A 19,143-nucleotide genomic window follows, 5' to 3' on the forward strand; every position below is an offset into this window, starting at 1 on the left:
GTGTAACTTATAATGCTTTGAAAGCAGACTAAATAAATTAATGAAAGTATGTTCTTATAACAGTCTTACTAAGAAAGTGTCCTTGTGAGAGTCAAGGCATGTATGAATCGATGCTCTCACTACAACAGGTCAGTTCTGGCATCAAGACATTCCACGTAGAAAATCTCTGTGGCCACAAAATTTAAGATGAGAATGGAATTTACAAGGTAAGAAAGAACATTACCAGTTAGCTACTGCAAATCAGACTTATCCACCTACGGAAGTCAAACAAACCATGCATTTCCCACCCTTACATCCCTCTCAAATTCATTGACAATCATAAACTGAATTTCCTTACTGAACTCTTTGACCATAAACTCCTCTTGAGAGGGGTCAGGAAATAATCGGAAACTAAATCACAAATATCAGACTGTGATATCACTTGATTCACAGGAGAGAATGAAATCCCTGGTTTCTCAACATCCTTCAGTTCCCATTGACTACTGTGCAGTCAGGATTCTGCTCACAAAAAATCATAGTTATATAGAATGAGAAATTTCCTTATCATGATTATAACTAGGCAAATATATCGCAGAGAATGTGAATTCAAGTGATCAGCTATTTCTCTCTTATATGAAACAAAACCCAAGCTCTCAGTAGATAACTTCTCCCTACAGGTTTGCTCTCTTTTTGGAGCCAGGAGGGAAGGAAACTTTTTAATGATGCTCCATTTTCTTCCCTCACAGACCATAACATTGCTCACAGAACACAATACAGCTGTATTATATTCCAAATCTGAACATATGGCATTTTTCCAGTTTAACTTATTCTTGGCTGCTCTAATTAGCTAACAGGAATCTAATTACTCAAGTCATTTCTTGACAGTTTTTGTGTTTTTGTTTTGAAGTGGTATAATAGAAATCATATGAAGAGCTGAGAACAGATTTGTACATACCCAAGTTACCGGAAAGCTGAGGTACATAAAAAAAGATTGGAGCTTCGTTTAGAGGTTTTTTACACCTGTGATGAGGAAAAAGCAGTTGAGGACTTTCCCTTGTGCTGGGTGAATAATGTCTGAGGCTAAGGTGACCCTTACCTCATGTAGACTGGTTTCAGGCTTTAGTCAGTGTCCTCAGGAAGAGAAATGGTCCATGTTCATCAATGAAAGGTTCAGTCTGAAGGATATTTCCATCAGTCCAGATATGTACACAGACTTTCTGAAATGAAGCCTTAGTTCTTTAAGGAGAGACACTTCCAAAAGTCCATCTACCTGCACAGAGCCCCTTTCAGCATTAGAGCTCTAAGCTTTAGTCTTTACCCAGGGCAAAATCCCACCCACTTGCAGGGGAACCTGCAAGATTTGGCCTGGCTATACTGCTGAAATATGGAGGAAGAAACACCGAGGGATTTGTCTCCCAAATGTTGTTAGCGGAGCTCTTTTGAATGTTTATTAGCCCATCTACCCAGCCAAGCTGATGGAATAAGCTGAGCTACCCCAAAGGTGTCATTATATGAGGTCAGAAAAGAACCGAGTGGAAGGAGGCTGATTATAGCCAGGATGACAACCGCTTGATGTTGCTGATAGCTTTTTCCGCAAATCTCCACTGTTGTGCAAACGGCATGATCATGCTGGGGGAAGCCTTGTGGTCATTTTAGAGCAAGATCAAAATTCATCTGCATCTCTTCTCCCACTGGATAATGTTAATGCACTTGTAGCAGCTATGCAGGGCAAGAGGTGACCTATTTTAAAAGACTTGGCCTCTGATATCACCCATGGGCTCTGCAGTGGAGTCATCCGGCAAAGGCTTATCTCATCCAGCTAAGTACCCTACTTTCTTTCGCCTTGGCAAGAGCAAATAAAAGCCTGTTCTGTAGGGTTTCAGTCAGGCACTGGAGGAACAGAACAGGTCAGAGAGGCCGGCTTTTACACAAAAGAAACTCAGTAAGAGGCTGGTATAATTGTTGGAGAAAGCTTCTTGTAGAGAGTTTGGAATTTTCCTTGGGAAAACAAAGCTGAGAAGTTTCAGATAAAAATCACAGAGGGCTGACAGGGCTTTGGATTTGGTTAATTTTTGTCATAGTGTCTAAATTTTCCCTTAAAAATAATAAACACAATACTCTTTAATTTCTCAGATAGTGGATATAGCCCATGAGCTGCATGCCTATAACAGGTTTTCGTTAAAGAATGATTTAAACAAGAATGGTTTGAATCTGAAAGAAATGAGCCTGAAGAGAGACTTTAAGAATACAGTGTCACTGTCAGTCTGGAGCCTTCTTATAATCCTGCCCCCACCCATGTATAAACAGTGCCACTGGAGAGAGCAAAGTAGATGAACAGAAGCATCCAGCCTTTCACATGCAAACTTTCGTGCAGGACACCTCAAGGTAGAGACAAATCAGATAATGCTGTTGCTATGAAACAGTTCAGCCAGTTTAATTTCGTTTCGGTAGTTTTGATGAAATGTCTCCATGGCCAAACAGTACTATGTCCATGAGCAAAGCTTTCTCTCTCAAAAAATGTGAAAGAAATGAACCAGTTGCTGACTTATGATCAATATGCTCAATGATGACATACAGTTGGAAAAGGAAAATAATTTTCCTGGCTCTGGCTCCACTTAGCCATCTCCTGTGGTGAAGAGGAGGGTGGCTTTCTCCTCTTGCTGCAGGGTTGGGGGATGCTTGTGTGCTTGTGCAGTGGGCAGCAAAGTTCTGCTCCCAGCCTTGCTGTGTGCTAATTGCATAACAAGGCAGATCACCGGTTGAAAAACCTTACATTTAAATGGCACAGACCCACACAATTTTAGGAACTAAGAAAAGAAATGGACAATTTCCCAAATAATTCTTCATTCTCCTGCCACTTAGTGGCAGGCAAACCTGAAATTTTCTGAAAATTTGGTTTCAGTCATTTCACATTTCCATTTCTTCATCAGTAAAATAAGGATATTTTAAAATCTACCAGCTTGCCTCACTGGTGTTTGACCATCACAGTTTGTATTTGCCATTGGTATTTGTAAAACAAGCTTATTGAAATCTGATTTAGAAATCGACTGGCATAATGTTATTTGGTTTTTCTGCTATCGTCAAAACTACTTTTTCTTTCCTCCAGAAGACGAAGTAAGATCAAAAAATATTTAATGCTTTGCTTTTGGCAGAATTCTAACTACACATTGCCAGATCCGCTAGCATCTCATTGCTTTTTACTGAACCACTGAGGTAAGAAAAGGAAAAAAGGTCCAAAAAGACAAACATAAAAAATGCTTATGTAGTTAATTGTTTGACTTTTGCCTGCTGGTTTTTATTTGCCTGTATCTATCAATGAAAACTTGACTACGAGTACAGATGTAATTACATTTAATTACAAAAAAATATCCTGGTAAACCCTCCTAGCGTGAGTATATGTTTCTGAAAATCTTCACATTGCAAAAGCACCTCATTAAACTCCAGTATCCCAGCTGCTGCAGTAAACGTAGCTGGAGGGTCTGCTCCCCTCCTCAGTCAAGTGCTGACAAGAGAGTGCGTACATTGTGGTTCTGCTGCATCTCACACACTAATCAGCATCTAAATTACTGCTTGGCCCTTTAGGGACCACTAATAACAAGATTTGTATAGGAAATATTAATAAAAACATAGAGGGGAGAGGAATTTGCTATATACACAAGCATTTGCATGCTTATTCTATCAGGCGTTTGCAGTTAAGGTATGTAGCATGGGAAAGACCCCACGTTGCCCTGACAGCACCATCACCAAGAGACCTCTCATCACTCTGGCTCAGAGATCATAAGGTGGCTTTTCCCAACTAGCTTCTGACTGTAACCAGCGCTTTGTAGTTCACTAAAATGCCACAGGCTGGATGAATCAGCTGTTTGGACATCTAAAATTTTCTTTCCAGGTAAATTAGCCCATTTATATTTACATAGCTCTGTATTTCCTACCTTCAATATTCAAGTAGCCATTATTAGTACTGAGAGTAGGGGCAGCAATCACCTTTGTTAGACCAAATCCTTCTTAATGGTGCTCAAAGTCAACCTCTAAATGAAAAGAACAATCATTCTTTTTCTCCCAACACACACGCCAGCATCTGATCCAAACAGCATCTGTATCTCTGAACATCATACAGACATTGTCCAAGGACCCACTTTCAACTGCACAGCCATAAGAATATGAAATAAAACCACATTTCATAAATTACACAGATCAAAATTTCTTTAAAACACACATTCTGAGACCATAATCTGGTTTGGAAGAAACTGGAGACATTACAAACCTCAAATGTGAATCTAAATACGTTTGTTTATATCACACGAATCTCAGAAGGGAATTATAGTGCCTGATTCACCACCTTGTTATTCCAGTTTCATGCCAGACTCATGGAAATCAGTCTAGTTTCACTGGCATTAAACTAGAATATAACAGTGATGAATCAGGTCTGCAGCCTTACCACAGAGCAGTCATGAATTATTACAACAAGCACAAAAAATCACCCCTCTCTTAAGCATTTTGTTTTCAACTTTTCATTCTCCCTCCCTATGATACCTGTTAAATATAAATGTAAAACAAATTCCAAGTCCCATAAATCAAATATAGCTTCTCAAAATACACATTGGAAGAGAATTCAAATTTAATTCTTTATTTTCTCCCTTCTTATTAATAAGGACTGAGTTGTTCTGTCTGCCTTCTTGGAGGCACACTTCTGCCTGACTGTGGTCTTCCAGCTGCTGCCAGCTCTGTAAGGCTTTTTCTGATACTGTCCTGGCTTTGAATGACAGAACACAAAACAGGCTTCATAGAAAAACCTGTCATTGAAAAATCCTTCCATCAGAAGTTTCTTTTCCTCATAGCACAAGAGGCCCTGTTCTGTAGCCCTGCTCCATGAGAGGGTCAGGTGAGCGAGGAGCGTGGAGCAGACCTTCCTGACATGAAGTCCCTCATCCATCATATGGGGACAATTACAGACTTGGCAGATCTTCCCAGGGAAAGTAATCAACCCAGGGAGAAATATGCTTGAAATAAACATTCTGTTTGGATAACTAATGTAAAGATTGACTTTAAATCACAATATAAACAATGCTAGGCTTGAAGTTGCTTTCTTTAGTTGCTTTCTAAGCAGCACAAACTCCTCTTTGGTGAAAAAATGGAGATGGCTTTCAAAGAACAACTGACTAAATAAGAGGAATCAGGAGGAGGTAAGTAAAATTCTTTTTTTTCTTTTGATCTCTCAGATGAGACGTTTTCTGGACCCAGTATAAATCTCTTACTAGATTACCAGGAATGACTCTGAGCTAAACTTTTCATATAATTTGCAGCTGACCAGTGTGGACTCATGGCATCAGAGCCAGGAAGAACCTCCAGCAAGACCACAGGGTGTCACTGTGTGCAGAAGCTCCAGGTCAGGGTCCGCATCTGAGGTGCTTCAGAGCTCCCTTAAATTAACTCATTCCAAAAGAATACCATTCAGTTAACAGCAAAGTACTTCTTTCCATTTCCAGCACAACAAAGTTAAGCTTAATCACAAATCTGCACTGCGTGTTACACTCCGACCCTCCGCAAAGAAGGTCTGTCAGCACCCAGCTCAGCTGGGCGTTACGGGGAGCTGAGCGGTGCTCCAGACAAAATGAGTCCAGCACAGAAGCTCCACACATGTGGAGGGCTGCTCAGTGCAAATACTGTGGCAAATCTATGGTCTGCATCAGCAAAATAAATCAGGCAAAACAGGATTTTTGAGGGAAGTGAAAGACAGAAAATCATTTTACCACTGACTTTATTAGGCCATAAGCAACAGGAAGTTTTGCCATTGACTTAAAAGTCAAGATTTTATCCCAGATACATAGCATGAGTTTGGTAAAAAAAATGAAAAAAAGAGAAAAAAGGCAAACTACGTTCTCATTTAATGAACTAGTTCTAGAGTTAGTGCAACTGAGAAAGAACTTCAGCCATATGTAAACTGGCTTCTTAGTCAGAACTCTTACTCATTATCTAAACTAAGTAATGACAGTCACAGTAATATTCACTGCATCTTTGAAAATCCAGGTTAATTTGTTCAACTAAGTAAAAATAAGTGAGACAAACTGAAGAAAACTGCTGTGATTGGTGATGTGAAATTTAAAATCCTTGACCTATTGGGAAGGTTGATGCTAAACTCAAGTCTCAAAATGTGCAAACTAAGACTTAAAAGATACATGATGATCTACATATGACTCTCTTTTATGCACATCTGTTTAGGGTGATTCAAATCTCTCTTTTAGATTGAAATATACATAAGAAAAATTCCCGTATTCTTGAAGCAAATACATGTAAACCAGGGTGACACTGATTTTCTGACGTGAACCAGAAGGGGAACCTGACAGCCAGCATGTCCGGGTGCCCCAGGCGGTGCTGGAGGGCCAAACTGAACTACAAGACGACCTTGGAAAAATAGACTTTCACAGAGATATGGAACAAGGCAAAGGACAAGGACTGGAAAACAGACCTAAAGCACAATGTGGTGTCTCAAAGTTTGTCCAGCTGTGTAGAAGGAGAACTCACCTCATTGTAAGGTTATATTGACACAGGGTCCTTTCCGACACAAAAGCAGACGTCAATAAAGATTACATCTTTGCTGCATGGAGTAAGGGCAGTTTCCACACTCACAGCATAACCTCACCTGGCCTGAAACCTGACAGTGAAAGAACAGACTCGCACGAAGGAAATAGGAGGGCAGCGGAGATAAAGACAGCTTTTGAGAGGTTAGAGGAGGGCCAGAGCTGTTGAGTGACTGCCAGCAAATATTCAGAGAAATAAGTTCAATGAGCAGAAATGTGCCTCTGAAATGAATGTGCCCAAACAAAACATACTGACAGACTACTAAATGTTTGCAAATAACAGCTACTGCTTTACCAAATGTTACCAAAGCACGTACACAAAAACTTCACAAATAGCTTGCGATTGCTTTGTCCATTGACTCAAACAGTCATAACAATGTATTACTTTGTGAAAAGACTTAACATGTTCATTAAGCATTTTCAAATACAGAAGGAAGCTAAGTACCTTGAGAAGACAGTTACCCAGAGTTGTGAATTCATCAGTAATACTGAATTGTATTAGTAATGTGTTACTTTCCAGCTGCTTGCTTGCTTTATGTTCAGCCTCTGTTCAAATGACATATTGAAAAGGTTGAAGATATAAATACAAGTGAGGGAAAGATCATGAAGAAAAATCCATGGTTACCAGAAATATAATACTAGCCAATCCCCTGATATACATTTAAACCATTTCCTAATAGCTTCACATACAGGAATCAGTTGTGATGGAAAATGGCTCAGAATTGACCTACCAATTGCAATCTTTGTATTGGAGTTACAGCTGCAATAGCTATCACTGCGAGCAGTTCCTTTCTCTGTTGTGAGCTGTAGGAGTATTCTAAGCTCTAAAATAAAAACCAGCAGCAGCAGCCAAGACTAAAAAAGTCAAACATTTCTTAGCATGCTATAGCTCATAAAGCCATTAAAAAAAAAATCGTAGCTGAACAGTTGTGTATTGTACGTTCTGGAAAGTGACATTTGCCAGGGGAGAAGAAAATAAATACGAAACAATAAAACTCTTCCTTAGCCAGTGATTATTATTGCTGCCTTTGCCGTTTCCTTCCTTTTGGAATAATACCTCAAGGATTTCAGTAAGAATGTGTTGTAAAGCTAGTCCTGGCCAACTGCTTGCGGCTTGCTTGTGATTAGAATGCACATGCATAAAGCTCCTCACATACATGTAGCGTCGTATGCGTGAATCAAGTGAGCTACTAATAATAGTACTTCTTGGGGCTTACAACCCTTTTTACAAAAAGAAGATGCAAATACCAGTTTTGTAAATTCATTGTTTGGTTTTTTAAGCCTTCAAAGTGTCAGCAAAATGAGGTTCCATATATCATTCTCACCATCAGCACGACTAGGTGGGATGGAAAAGACAGGGCAATCATTGTTAACTCAGACTAAGTCAGCTGTAATTTCCAAAGGCATTTTTCAGAATTTCTACTAACCTCACTACATACCAGAGTCAGAGGGGACCCTGGGTTTTGTTTTATACATCTCCATCTGTACTGTCACAATCAGAAACACCTCGCTGTGATTCCTGTGGAATGAACTGTTCCACACCCTCCTACGGGATATGCTGTACACATTAAAGCCTAAGTCACACACTAGCACCAACATTTTAGGAGGCTTGAAAGCACATTTCGAAACAATTACAGCCCTGCTGTCCACTTACTGTATTTCATAAACAAACAGTAAAAACCTAATGTTGATCTGGATCAAAAATCTTCTGGATCACAATTCCTTAAAGGGAAAGGTCTTTTTTCTCCCCTACCCATCCAATCACTTTTTAGTTCATCACTACAAGTCCACTTCAAAGAGAAAAGGCTATAAAATAGCACTTAGTAATACAAACATGTTGCATTCAGACCAGCCGGGCTTGTAGGTTAAATTGCTCCCTGATTCTGTAGCTGTCCTGCAGATCCTAATATAACCACGAGAAGGTGGAGAAACGGCTGCAGGTAGATGGTGGCTGATCCCAGAGATGCTACTGTTTGGTGGTGGTCAAAGAAAGAGCAGGAAAGGTTCATTCAGATCATCTTTGCTTTCTGCCACTGTCTGAGAACAGCTATGGCAGGGAACTTCAGAAAGACTTGAAGGGAATACTATCACCACAAGCCACTGAGTGGTGGAGGCTCAGTGCTGAAATGTTTAGGCTATGCGATGTCTAGGTATCAGGATAAGCGGTACTGTAGGATGCAATAGAGCTCACTGCTTTATTGAACTTTCTATCTGCCTTGCTTAAGCTCATTTTCTGCCCGGTGTGACTCTTCTCTGCTTGTCTCATCAGAACGAAGGACGTGGCCTCAGGTGAAAAACACAACCTTTAAAATGCACATTCGTCTACTTAGCACTGCTTACTCTGTTAAGTGCGGTTTGGTTCCACAAGATGAATAATGCCAAGACATTAATTCTCTGTGGTACATCTGCATCCCAGGTATCCCAGGGAAAACATGAACAAAGAGTGAGCACGTAACTGTGCTTCATTCTGCTACCATGATATTCTCTTGATCCTCCAGTAAAGCCATTTTAGAAAAATATTAAAGTGATGATTTTAAATACAGATACATGAATAACATTTTGAGGGCAAGAAGGGGAAAATAGAGCTCCTTCCAATAGACATATAGTTTAATTCTACCCTAGAACTGCTTTGGTTACTGTAGAAAGGGACTTGGCTGGTCCAGCTGATCTCATTTCCACCAGCTGGTGACACAGACAGCTCAGACTCACAGGAAAGCAAAGCTAAGCTCTACACCTCCCTGATCTCTCTCTGAATTACTGCAGCCTTGTGTAGTTGGAAAAAACTTTCATGGTTGATAGCTTTGTTTTGTTTAGAGACTCTGCTAGCTTTCGGTCCAGATTCATTAAATTCCCACTTTCAGTGCGTTTTGAAGTGAAGCTTTAACTTCAGTTACTCCATATAAAGAGTTAAATTTTTTTCTCTGAAAGCTCAATAAATGGGGCTATCTTGATTGATGCTTTAAGTGCAACCCCTTCCCAATATTCTGAACATAATGAGGTTACTGGATTCTCTCTCATCTGTCTGCATTATCTATTTATTCCGCACACGTCACCATGGTAAATGAGTGCTGCATTAAGTACTAAATAGTAGAGGTCAGATAAACCCTGTGTTGGTTTTTTTTCCCCTCAGCAGGGCTGAGACATTTATTAATGGATTTTAGTTTACTACCTGATGCAAAAAAAAAAAAAAAAAAGAAAAAAAAATCACTATTATCACATTATTGAAGTATAATTTAAACATAATCTCAAAACAAACTAATTTGACTTATTCAAAACATTTTGTCTTACAATGTTTAAATGGACTTAATTTCAAATAGTCTGTAAAATTTTTTACCATTTAAAAAATAACACTCAAAATACAAACAGAATTTTTGCCACAAGCTAAACTGGATCTATTTTGATCCAAACTTTTTTTTTTTTAAATGCCACCAACCCCCCAAATTGTATACTCATGTAACTATATTAAATATAGCTTAAGTACTTTGACTATAAGAAGTAGTTAATTACACCTAAGCATTTCATTTTTTAAATAGAAAATTCACCATCTATTCAGAATTCTCACCAAAACAAACTGTATGAAGTGTATAAGTATTTGGCACAGTGCAAATCTGTTAGAGTTCCTCTAGCAAAATATTAAGCCTTATGAATGCAATAAAGTTAGAATCTGTCCAGCTAACTTCCTCACCAGGTTAGGTAGTTGTGCACACTGCTATTCTCTACCCATGGCCCAACTCTTTGTCATGTTAATACACACGGAGGTGATAACAGAGGTAAACAGTCAAAAGCTTATCAGCCCAGACGCTGAATAATCCAGCAACTGGAGATCTGTAACATGAAGCCATATATATTAAAAATGATTTGCAAATAATCTCCTGGGTTGGCAGAAGGCTGTTTCTATGGTGCTTTTGTATAAGGAATGAGGAAAACAGATTAAAAGTACAAGGTTCAACTCTAAAAATACCTCCTTCGCTTTCAGATAGTTCCATGGACATTGACCCTTCCAACACAAAACCAACAGCAGGCAGGGAGCTGGAGGAACAAGTAATGTCATTGCACACATTAGGAGCTTAGCTGCACTGATAAATAAAAAAGTACGTTGATTCACCTGTTGGTGATTTAAGGCTGGAACAAGAGAAATGGATTAATGCAATTCCACCCATACTGGGAGTGAGTAAAACTTTTTTTTTTTTTGGCTTCATGTCCTCTCAGCTGCACTACTTCTCTGATCTAGGCCAGAAACCTGAGTCCTGGTTGTGAATATCCAACTTCTATTTCCAGTCTGCTGGGCTGGCTCAGGCCTTTCCACAGACCAGCGCTTTCTCAGGTGGTGTTTGCATCCCGCGCTCCCCCGTCTCACAGAGGGAAGGCAGGCTCCGGTGAACAAGAGGGACTCGTTCTTGTTTTGACTAAATTTACTCACTTCAGCCAACTAGACCGTAGTCAGTAGAAGCAACCAAGCTCATACAGGCTATGTGTCATGTAAATGTACCTATGCAGTCATCATTAAACACTGAAAATGAAGGAAGCATGGATAAAAATAAACATGAAAAATGAATAAGTGAATTTTGACCAGAACATGCATAACACCTTTTTGTTTTGACTTTCTCTGAGTAATTTTCAGACCCTTCTCCTCGTTAAAGCATTACTTACTGACTAAAGAGACAGTCCAGACTCTACTTGGACACTACATGAAATAGTACGTGCTTCCTACTGTTTCACACTATGTGTTTTACACAATGACTAAAATGTTCCCAGTGAATGTTTCTATTTGTGAACTAATGTGTGCATGACCTCAAAGAATAGTGAAAATGCATCTGGCTGCTTTGGTGATAACCTTCGGTTTACGCACAGTAGTGCCCAGTGCATCCCAATCAACTCAAGCCTAGTCCTCTGGCTTGCTGTCTTTACCATACTGCAGGGAACATGACAGCTCTTTTGGCAGGTGATGACAATGACATATAAAATCCTCACCCTTTCATGAAACTGGAGCATTTTCATGAAAGATGCTAAGGAAAACTTTTTTTTTTTTTTTAAATTCATTGCTTCAGTTTGGAATCTGTGAGCTGTCGCTTCTGGGCTGCATTAAAAACAGCTTAAGCACAGTTTCCTGACTTTTTTCTTTTTTTTTTTTTTTAAAGTTCTTGAACTTTTCTTTGTATTTTCATGGATCAGATCATGGAGTCTTTACTCACATTGCATATGTGTGAGGAACTTATGCTGTGGCTTGTCCCAGGGACTTCTGTGAGCCTGAACTACAGAGTAAATTCCAAGTAACCCAAATGAAAGAGCATCTGAGCATCCTGTATATAGGTAAGAAAAAGAGATGTAGTTTGCCACTGAATATTTGCAGTCACACATCAGCCTGCAAACAACAGGATATTTTCAAGCACAGACATTTTCATGTCTGTTCTGGAATCCCTATCACCTGTCAGGTCTTATGCAATGTTTGTTTCACATATTTCATTGTTGCACTGTGTCAGATAGTCCTTTCCAGCACAGGCCGAACAAACACAAAGATCCTCACTGCCCTGATCAACAGTGCCTGATATCTGAGCATCCTGGTGCCACTGGTAACGTACACTGAGCTGTACCGGTCCTGTGGTGTGAGGGGACACAAAGTTTTTTCATTGCTTATTGCCATACCTCCACGAACTCCTAGACTGAAATAAAAACAGACAGCACACTTAAATCGTATCCACATTTAGCATATAGAAAAGCCAACGAAAAATACAGTTAATGACAGTTTTTATTAATGTACTGCTTTTCTGAATGCTTTATTACCACATTAGAAACCTAAATTTGCAGTTGAAAACAGCTGTTATTTGGCTTACTTACTATTTCCTGAACCAAAGTAAGCAGTATGTCCTACCAGAATCTCAAGCTTTTGAAAAACATATCAGTTTTCATGAACTGTGAGACCAAGAGTTCTCCGCTGATTCAAGTTTCAGTGAGACTTTTGCCTGAGAAAGTATAGTAGAACTCCTTGACAATGCCCAGAAACAGCTGCCTCCTACTTAGTAGGTCTTTTTTGATCCCATTTTATTTTGTCTTGGGAGAAAAAAAAAATGTGACCATTAGATGTAAACCAAACATATTCATTCACCTAGAAGCATAATCTAACAAATATTAGTCACAAACATTAATGTTGGGTAGAGCATATTGCATTCATCGCCTCAAGGATGTGGTGCTGATATAGTTTGCATCATCAGAAAAGCACATCTATACATGGTAACGAGATTTATTGTGCGGGGGAAGTCTGGGAGTGTCTAGAACAATTTAGCATAAAAAAACTAATCTACTTTGGGTTGTCATGGGATTTCCACAGGTATAAGGACAGCTTTTCCTCCCACCACCCATCTGACTGTGTTGTTTGCTACTGCACTAAATATTGAGGCTGCTTCTGAGGCATCTCAGCAGACCTCTGGGGAAGTGGCAGTAAGCTGAAAGGTGTGAATCCCTGTCTGAACAATGGAAAATCAGCTGGGAACAAGACAGGAAAACTGCTAATGCCAAAGACAAGCTGCAAGCAAGTTCCTTGTCTGGAGACAGGTACAGCTTGCTTATCTTCAAGTTATGATTTCCAGCCTTCAGAAAACTCAGATGTACTGCATAGTACTTGGAATATATGTTTTATATTGCTTTTGCAGTGATAATATACCCTTTCTGCCTTGAAATGAGACTTGCAAAATACAAAAAGGCAGCTCTGGAGAAGAGTTATCAAAACACATTGCTATGTTTTTCTTATTTCCAAACACCGAGTAACATTTACATTACAAGCAAGGAAGCCAAAACAGGCAACTGAGCAGAAAGGAGAGTTGGAAACAGCAAATACCTAGAAAGTTCAGAAATGCAGAAGTTTATCTTAATGTTTACCCATATTCTAATACTTCAAGAAGACCAAACACTTTGACACAAATTGAACAGCTTTTGCTGGCCAGACTGTTTGATGTTGCATTGGCTCTGTGACAAAGCTGGTCCCTGCAGGAACGCCGGCATTGTTTTCTGATCAAAGTGAGCCCTGACAGCATTAAACCTGAGTTGTGGTCTGACATGTTTTCCTCCCTCAACTGTCACTTCTCTGCATTGCCACCAGCTTTTTCTTGAGCTGTCGCAGTATGATATTCTGCTAGTTTAAAGCATGGTCAGACTTTTATTTCAGATTATAAGAATCAATTTTCATATATATTTTGCTATGCTTGGTAAGGAGACAGGAGGTTGTGAGTATATTATGGCAGTGCACAAAAGGTTGCTTTCAGGGTATGGGGATACTCAGTTTCTGTTGGCTCCAATGATATTACAAGAGAAAGAGGAAGCAGGAGAGCTTTAGCAATTTTTGGATTAAGCCCTTGTGCAGCACAATAGTTAAATGTGTCTTTAAAACTAAGCATATGCTTATGTTCCTTTTATGAAGGACAGACATGGAGCAAGTGTGGCTATAGCAGGATACGAGTGGGTTACCCCAGTGACCCATGCAGGCGTCCTGCACAGGATAAGATGCTGCACATTTTTGTGCACTATTTCTGTCCACTAATATTTGTCTTTGCTTTCACAGATAGTAAAAGGGTCTTATAATTTCAAATAAAACTAAAACTGATTAGGTATTATGAAATCAAACATCAGATGCTCAGAAAATAAAGCTCCATGGATGGCAACTGAAGCACAATAGAGTTAAGTAACTTCATAACTCATCTCAATTTGCTAGCACTAGCTTCTCTGCTCAGATGTGACATAAGCCATCAAAGAGCACTTTACAGAGCACTTACAGAAAGAGTTAAGGATTTATTCATTGCTACGTTGCTTCACAAGCTCATATTGTCCACTGCAATCACTGCTGCCGCTGCAATTCAAATTTCTCTTTTGTTGACTTTGATTGCAATTACGTATGATGCCAACCAGAGTGAACAGGAGAAAATGCGCCAGTCAATGATACTACAGGCTGGATATTAGCTCCTGCAGTCACATCTACCACCTGTCTTTAAATCATTTAGTGTGGTCTAGCACTGTCTCCTTGGAAGCAAGGAAGCCAAGCAGACTCTTACAGTTTTTGAGTAGCTGTCATCGGTTTAAAATGACTTAGCCTTAGTAGATATTCCATCTTCCCTTTATAGCACAATGGACCTGACCTAAATCAGTGAAGACAGATTCCTGTCAAAGCTGAAGTAGACATCAAGGATGGATGAGAAGACTTAGAAGAAAACACCTATTTTAGTTCTTTGTACAGCACAACTCAAACTGAATTTATTATGAAGTTCTGAAATGTCTAAACACATTTTACTGCCTTCTGGTTTCCAGATGGGTCTGCATCCAGAACACCAGAATACCACAAAAATGCTGCTTTTTTCCTGCTGCAATCAGAAGCAGCTGCAACAGAAGGCTATAGAAAAGTCTGATTCTTAGAAAATGCCTGTCTCTGTTTTTCAAAATAAAAGAAGTTTAGATAATTTGAGTAAACTTTGCAGGGGCATCCAAACATTTAGAATTGCATTAGGACACACATTTCAAACCCTTGAAAGTATATCCTTCACTAGCTGTTTGCTCCTAATGAGGGAATTGGAGTACTCCAGTGGGTAAAATTCAAAAGACAGGATTCTGGTTTAGCCCAGCTCTAATTTAATATGTGGCTTTGACAGTATCATTTAAATTCTCTGCTGCTCAGTTTCCCTGTTGATCTAGGGAATCACAATTCTAAAGCAATTTGTTGGAGTGTCAAGTTAGCACCCTGACTATTATTATTATTATTTTATTGACTGCAACCATGTGCAGTGATGAATTTAACATTTTTGGAGACAAATTGTTATTCAGCATCCCACTGAATTCTATTCAAAATCCAACAACCAACCAGCATTATGGGGTTTAATCAGCAAGGTGTCAAGAGCCCCTAGGATTAGCTGACTCTGAAAATTGAAGGTATACAATAATTTCAGAAGCTGTACAGCACCTTGCAAGATCAAGACCATAAGGAATTTTTTTTACTATTTATACTTCCATTGTAAAGCTATTGTCTGCCTTTCCAATTTGCCTTTGCAGTCCTTGTATTCAGCAGGTTTACACAGCAACACATGCACACCCTGTTCAAAACACTTGCCCATATCAAGCATACCATATGGAAATATGCATGCACATGCTCATGCATAAACCGCATGGTGAGGTACAGGAAAATGAAAGTGCTTTTAAAGTTTTTATTTTTAGCTGACTTTATACAAAATTAAAAAACAAGACAAGATCATAATTTAACCAAAGAATACCTTCATTGATATTAGTTCCCAGTATCTAGTAAGAGGGGATAATATCTAAACAAATAAATATAATTAAGTGAAGAAGGTGAATACTAACTCTTGGGCTTATATGGAAGTTGACTGATACTTGCAACAATCCTGACTCACAATAAAAACGATTTATTTAAAGATTTATTATGAACATTGCAGGAAAGGAGATAACAGACATGCACCACTTTGTTTACAGTAAAATTTCCTGTAAATTAAAAAGAGTTCTTATTTTCTGTTTGGTTTTGATTTGGTATTGTACCAAGTATCTGTTTATAAAAGGAAATATGACAGTACAAAGTGTACAAAGTGAATTGCAAAAGAGATTAACAGTAAAGGTGAATTTGCTTTAAATTAAGTCCTAGCAACACAGACACTGTAGATCCCATTAAGGTAAGGAAAGTCGGTCTAAAGCAGATCTTTCGTGCACCATTACTGAGTGCTGAACTGCCTGATATCGAGGCCAGAAAGCTACTCTCTAAACTGGGATTGGTGTTAGCCCCGCAGCAAATGCATGGGTCGCTCTCAGTGACAGAAGAATATAACCTTAGCCATATGCCACGCTTGAACCTCCCTAATCTGTGTGCTGTGCTGCAATGATCTCAACCCCAAGAGCAGGGCTCTCTAAATGCTTCTTTCTGCACATCTCTGAGGAACTTCAGCTACTGGTGATGTTAATCAGAACTGGAGACCATCAGCACAGTGCAGTAAGTGGAGACCCTAATAGGGCTAAGACGGTTTTATTTTACTGAGGTGCCAGTGCATACAGTAATGACCTCAGAGACACATCAGTGGGAAAAAGCCTGAACTGCTTTCAAAAAAAGATTCAGGTGATGAAGAGATAAGGCAGGAAAAAAAAGTTGCAGAGTGCTACAAAAGAAAAGTTTGATATAAAGTAGGTAGTGTGTTTCAAAGGGATTATATCTTGAGGACTTTTTCCTGTAATCCATTTTTGCTGAGCTTTTTTGCTTATAATACTCCCTAAACAGCTTATTAAAGAGTCTTTCTGAAGTCACATTTATGTGACAAAGTATGTTGCAACCTCAAATTGTCCCATCCCACAGAAAATCTTCTGGGAGGAGGCTTGGATGAATATAATGTATTTACAGTTGAAAAGGAATAATGAAAAAAGACATCACATGTTTCATCAGAAAACTAGGAAACAACCTGTTTTGCAGAAGCAATTCCCTTACTTGAATTAGCCCTGGAGCCACCCTGGTATCTCTAGAGATCAGAGAACCAAGACTAGGACTTCATGGATCTCCAAAGTATCCACCCAGGGAAAGAAAATGTTTGTGGACAGAAGTGCTGGATCTGGGTCATATTAATTCTCCTTGTACATACCACAAAAGATTTACATGGAGGATAAAATCCTGAAATTATTGACGTTATCTGGAGGCCAGGAGTTACAGGTATTCATGGGGTTTACTCCAAACAGTTCCAAGATCCATTATTTGATATTTAGTGCTATGAAATTAATGCTGGATTTTTAAAATCATGTAGTTAATAAAACCAATTTGCAGACAATCCTGTGTATACAAGTTCAATGGTTTAGAAGGTATGTTGGCACTTACCCGGGGGCACGTGTTCATTCATGATGACGAGTGATGCTGGTGTAGGCCTTCTTTTCCTGATCTATAACAGGCATAAACCAAGGAGAGCATTAGCGTCCATCAACTGCCCCACACACAAAGCAAAGCAAAAAATCCATCTGGTGTTCTCCTGAGTGCAGACCACGCAAAGTTAAAAAAGAAAATATTTAAAGAACAGCAGCACGTCACTGTCTTACTGACTGCTCATCTGGTCTGAGAGTGATCAGGGTCATGCTGCTGCTTGTACATGGAAAGCAAAGGCACAGGGGAGAGCTTTCCAAAATACCTTTAGGATTTGCAATCATCTTGAGTAAGTTTTTGGACATGTATTGCTGACATATATCATTCATATCTTAAAATATTGACATTTAGTTTTGCGTCAGGAAAATTATTGCAGTAGTTTGTGAGCTTATATGTGCAAATACCTAGTACTGTCACAGCTCTCACAAGTAATCATTAATAATAATATTTTGTAAGTGCACTTGAGAGTTGATATTACATGTATGCCTTCCAATGAATTTATGATATTTCTAAACTGTGGCCAGAGGTGTTACTATTGTTCTTTAACTAAAGAAAAACAACACTTAAGACTTTCAAAAGAATATTTTCAAAGATCACTATACAACAGATCTTTACATATCGATATATAATCCTGAATTTTATGCAATTCTTCTTATTCAGAGTTTATTTGGTTAAGTACTTTTGTTCTATTAACACTGGTTGAACTACATGATATTGGACTACCCTCCTATAATGCACACATTTGCATTGAAAGCTTTGTGTTTCTTCACTAAATCCTCCAGGCTATTGATATTCTATTGAATTTAAGAGAGGGACCAAGAGTATTTAAGCTAGAAACCATTCTGACACAAAACCTCAATGTCAGTGTGTTTGTTCTTTTTTAGTTGCTGAGCCAACATCTGTATTTAGCTGGGTTCAAATTTTGCTTTCAGAGGTGTAAATGGAAAATTACATTATCAGGGTTAATGGGTTTATTCCAGATCAACGTAACTGTAGCTGACAGCAGAATTTACTACTTTAATTTCATCACACACCCACAGTGAAACTATATAGCACTTGGAATTAAACTCACAACATAAAAAAAGGACTGCCCATAAATACTGGGCAGAATTTGGGCCACAGCATTTCAAAAGCCATGGGAATTCTGGGAAATCCTAATCCTATGGTTCTCACAGATTTCAGAAAAATATCACATCCTGCTTGAATTCATTGCAGGACTGTTCCATAAGGTATGGACATCTCCAGCTCAGAAGCACCTATGGACAAAATGAAGACCTGCAGCAATTCTCTCCTGTACCCTTCTAGTATTTCTTCGTTCAGTGGTCACTCACAACTCATCATTTTCTGGCAAAGGTGGCTGCCTTTTAAGAGACACGACATCAGAATATTCAGGAAACCAGATACTTGTCCTAAAGGTGCAAATAATTTCGTAGCTAATGGCACAGAACTGTCAAGGTTATAATATTCCCCTGGTATCATCTAAAACTAGACTTACCAAAACAGAAGCAAATGTCGAGAAGGACTTGCACTGAGAGAAATATACTGGGTCACCTAATTACAATTTATCCGGCTTTTCTCATAAAATTCCCTGCATCCTTCTTTATGCACATCTATGCGTATTTGTACACAATAATAGATATCTTTTCCTCCTTAGCTGTCTGTATTGCTATATTTATTGTATGTTTGTGTACGTTTTGGGAGTGAGTCAAA

At 39.0% G+C, this 19,143-nt stretch overlaps 1 protein-coding gene across 1 annotated transcript in view; it reads right to left on the reverse strand.

Moving 5' to 3' along the window:
• PPP1R1C (protein phosphatase 1 regulatory inhibitor subunit 1C) overlaps window positions 1-19,143 on the reverse strand; it is a 54,045-nt gene that overhangs the window by 34,047 nt on the left and 855 nt on the right. The window contains 1 exon segment of the mRNA XM_050900367.1: window positions 17,395-17,455. Within this exon segment, the coding sequence (XP_050756324.1) occupies window positions 17,395-17,455 (61 nt within the window).

The sequence above is a fragment of the Gymnogyps californianus genome, chromosome 7 (assembly GCF_018139145.2).
Source record: "Gymnogyps californianus isolate 813 chromosome 7, ASM1813914v2, whole genome shotgun sequence".
NCBI lineage: Eukaryota > Metazoa > Chordata > Aves > Accipitriformes > Cathartidae > Gymnogyps > Gymnogyps californianus.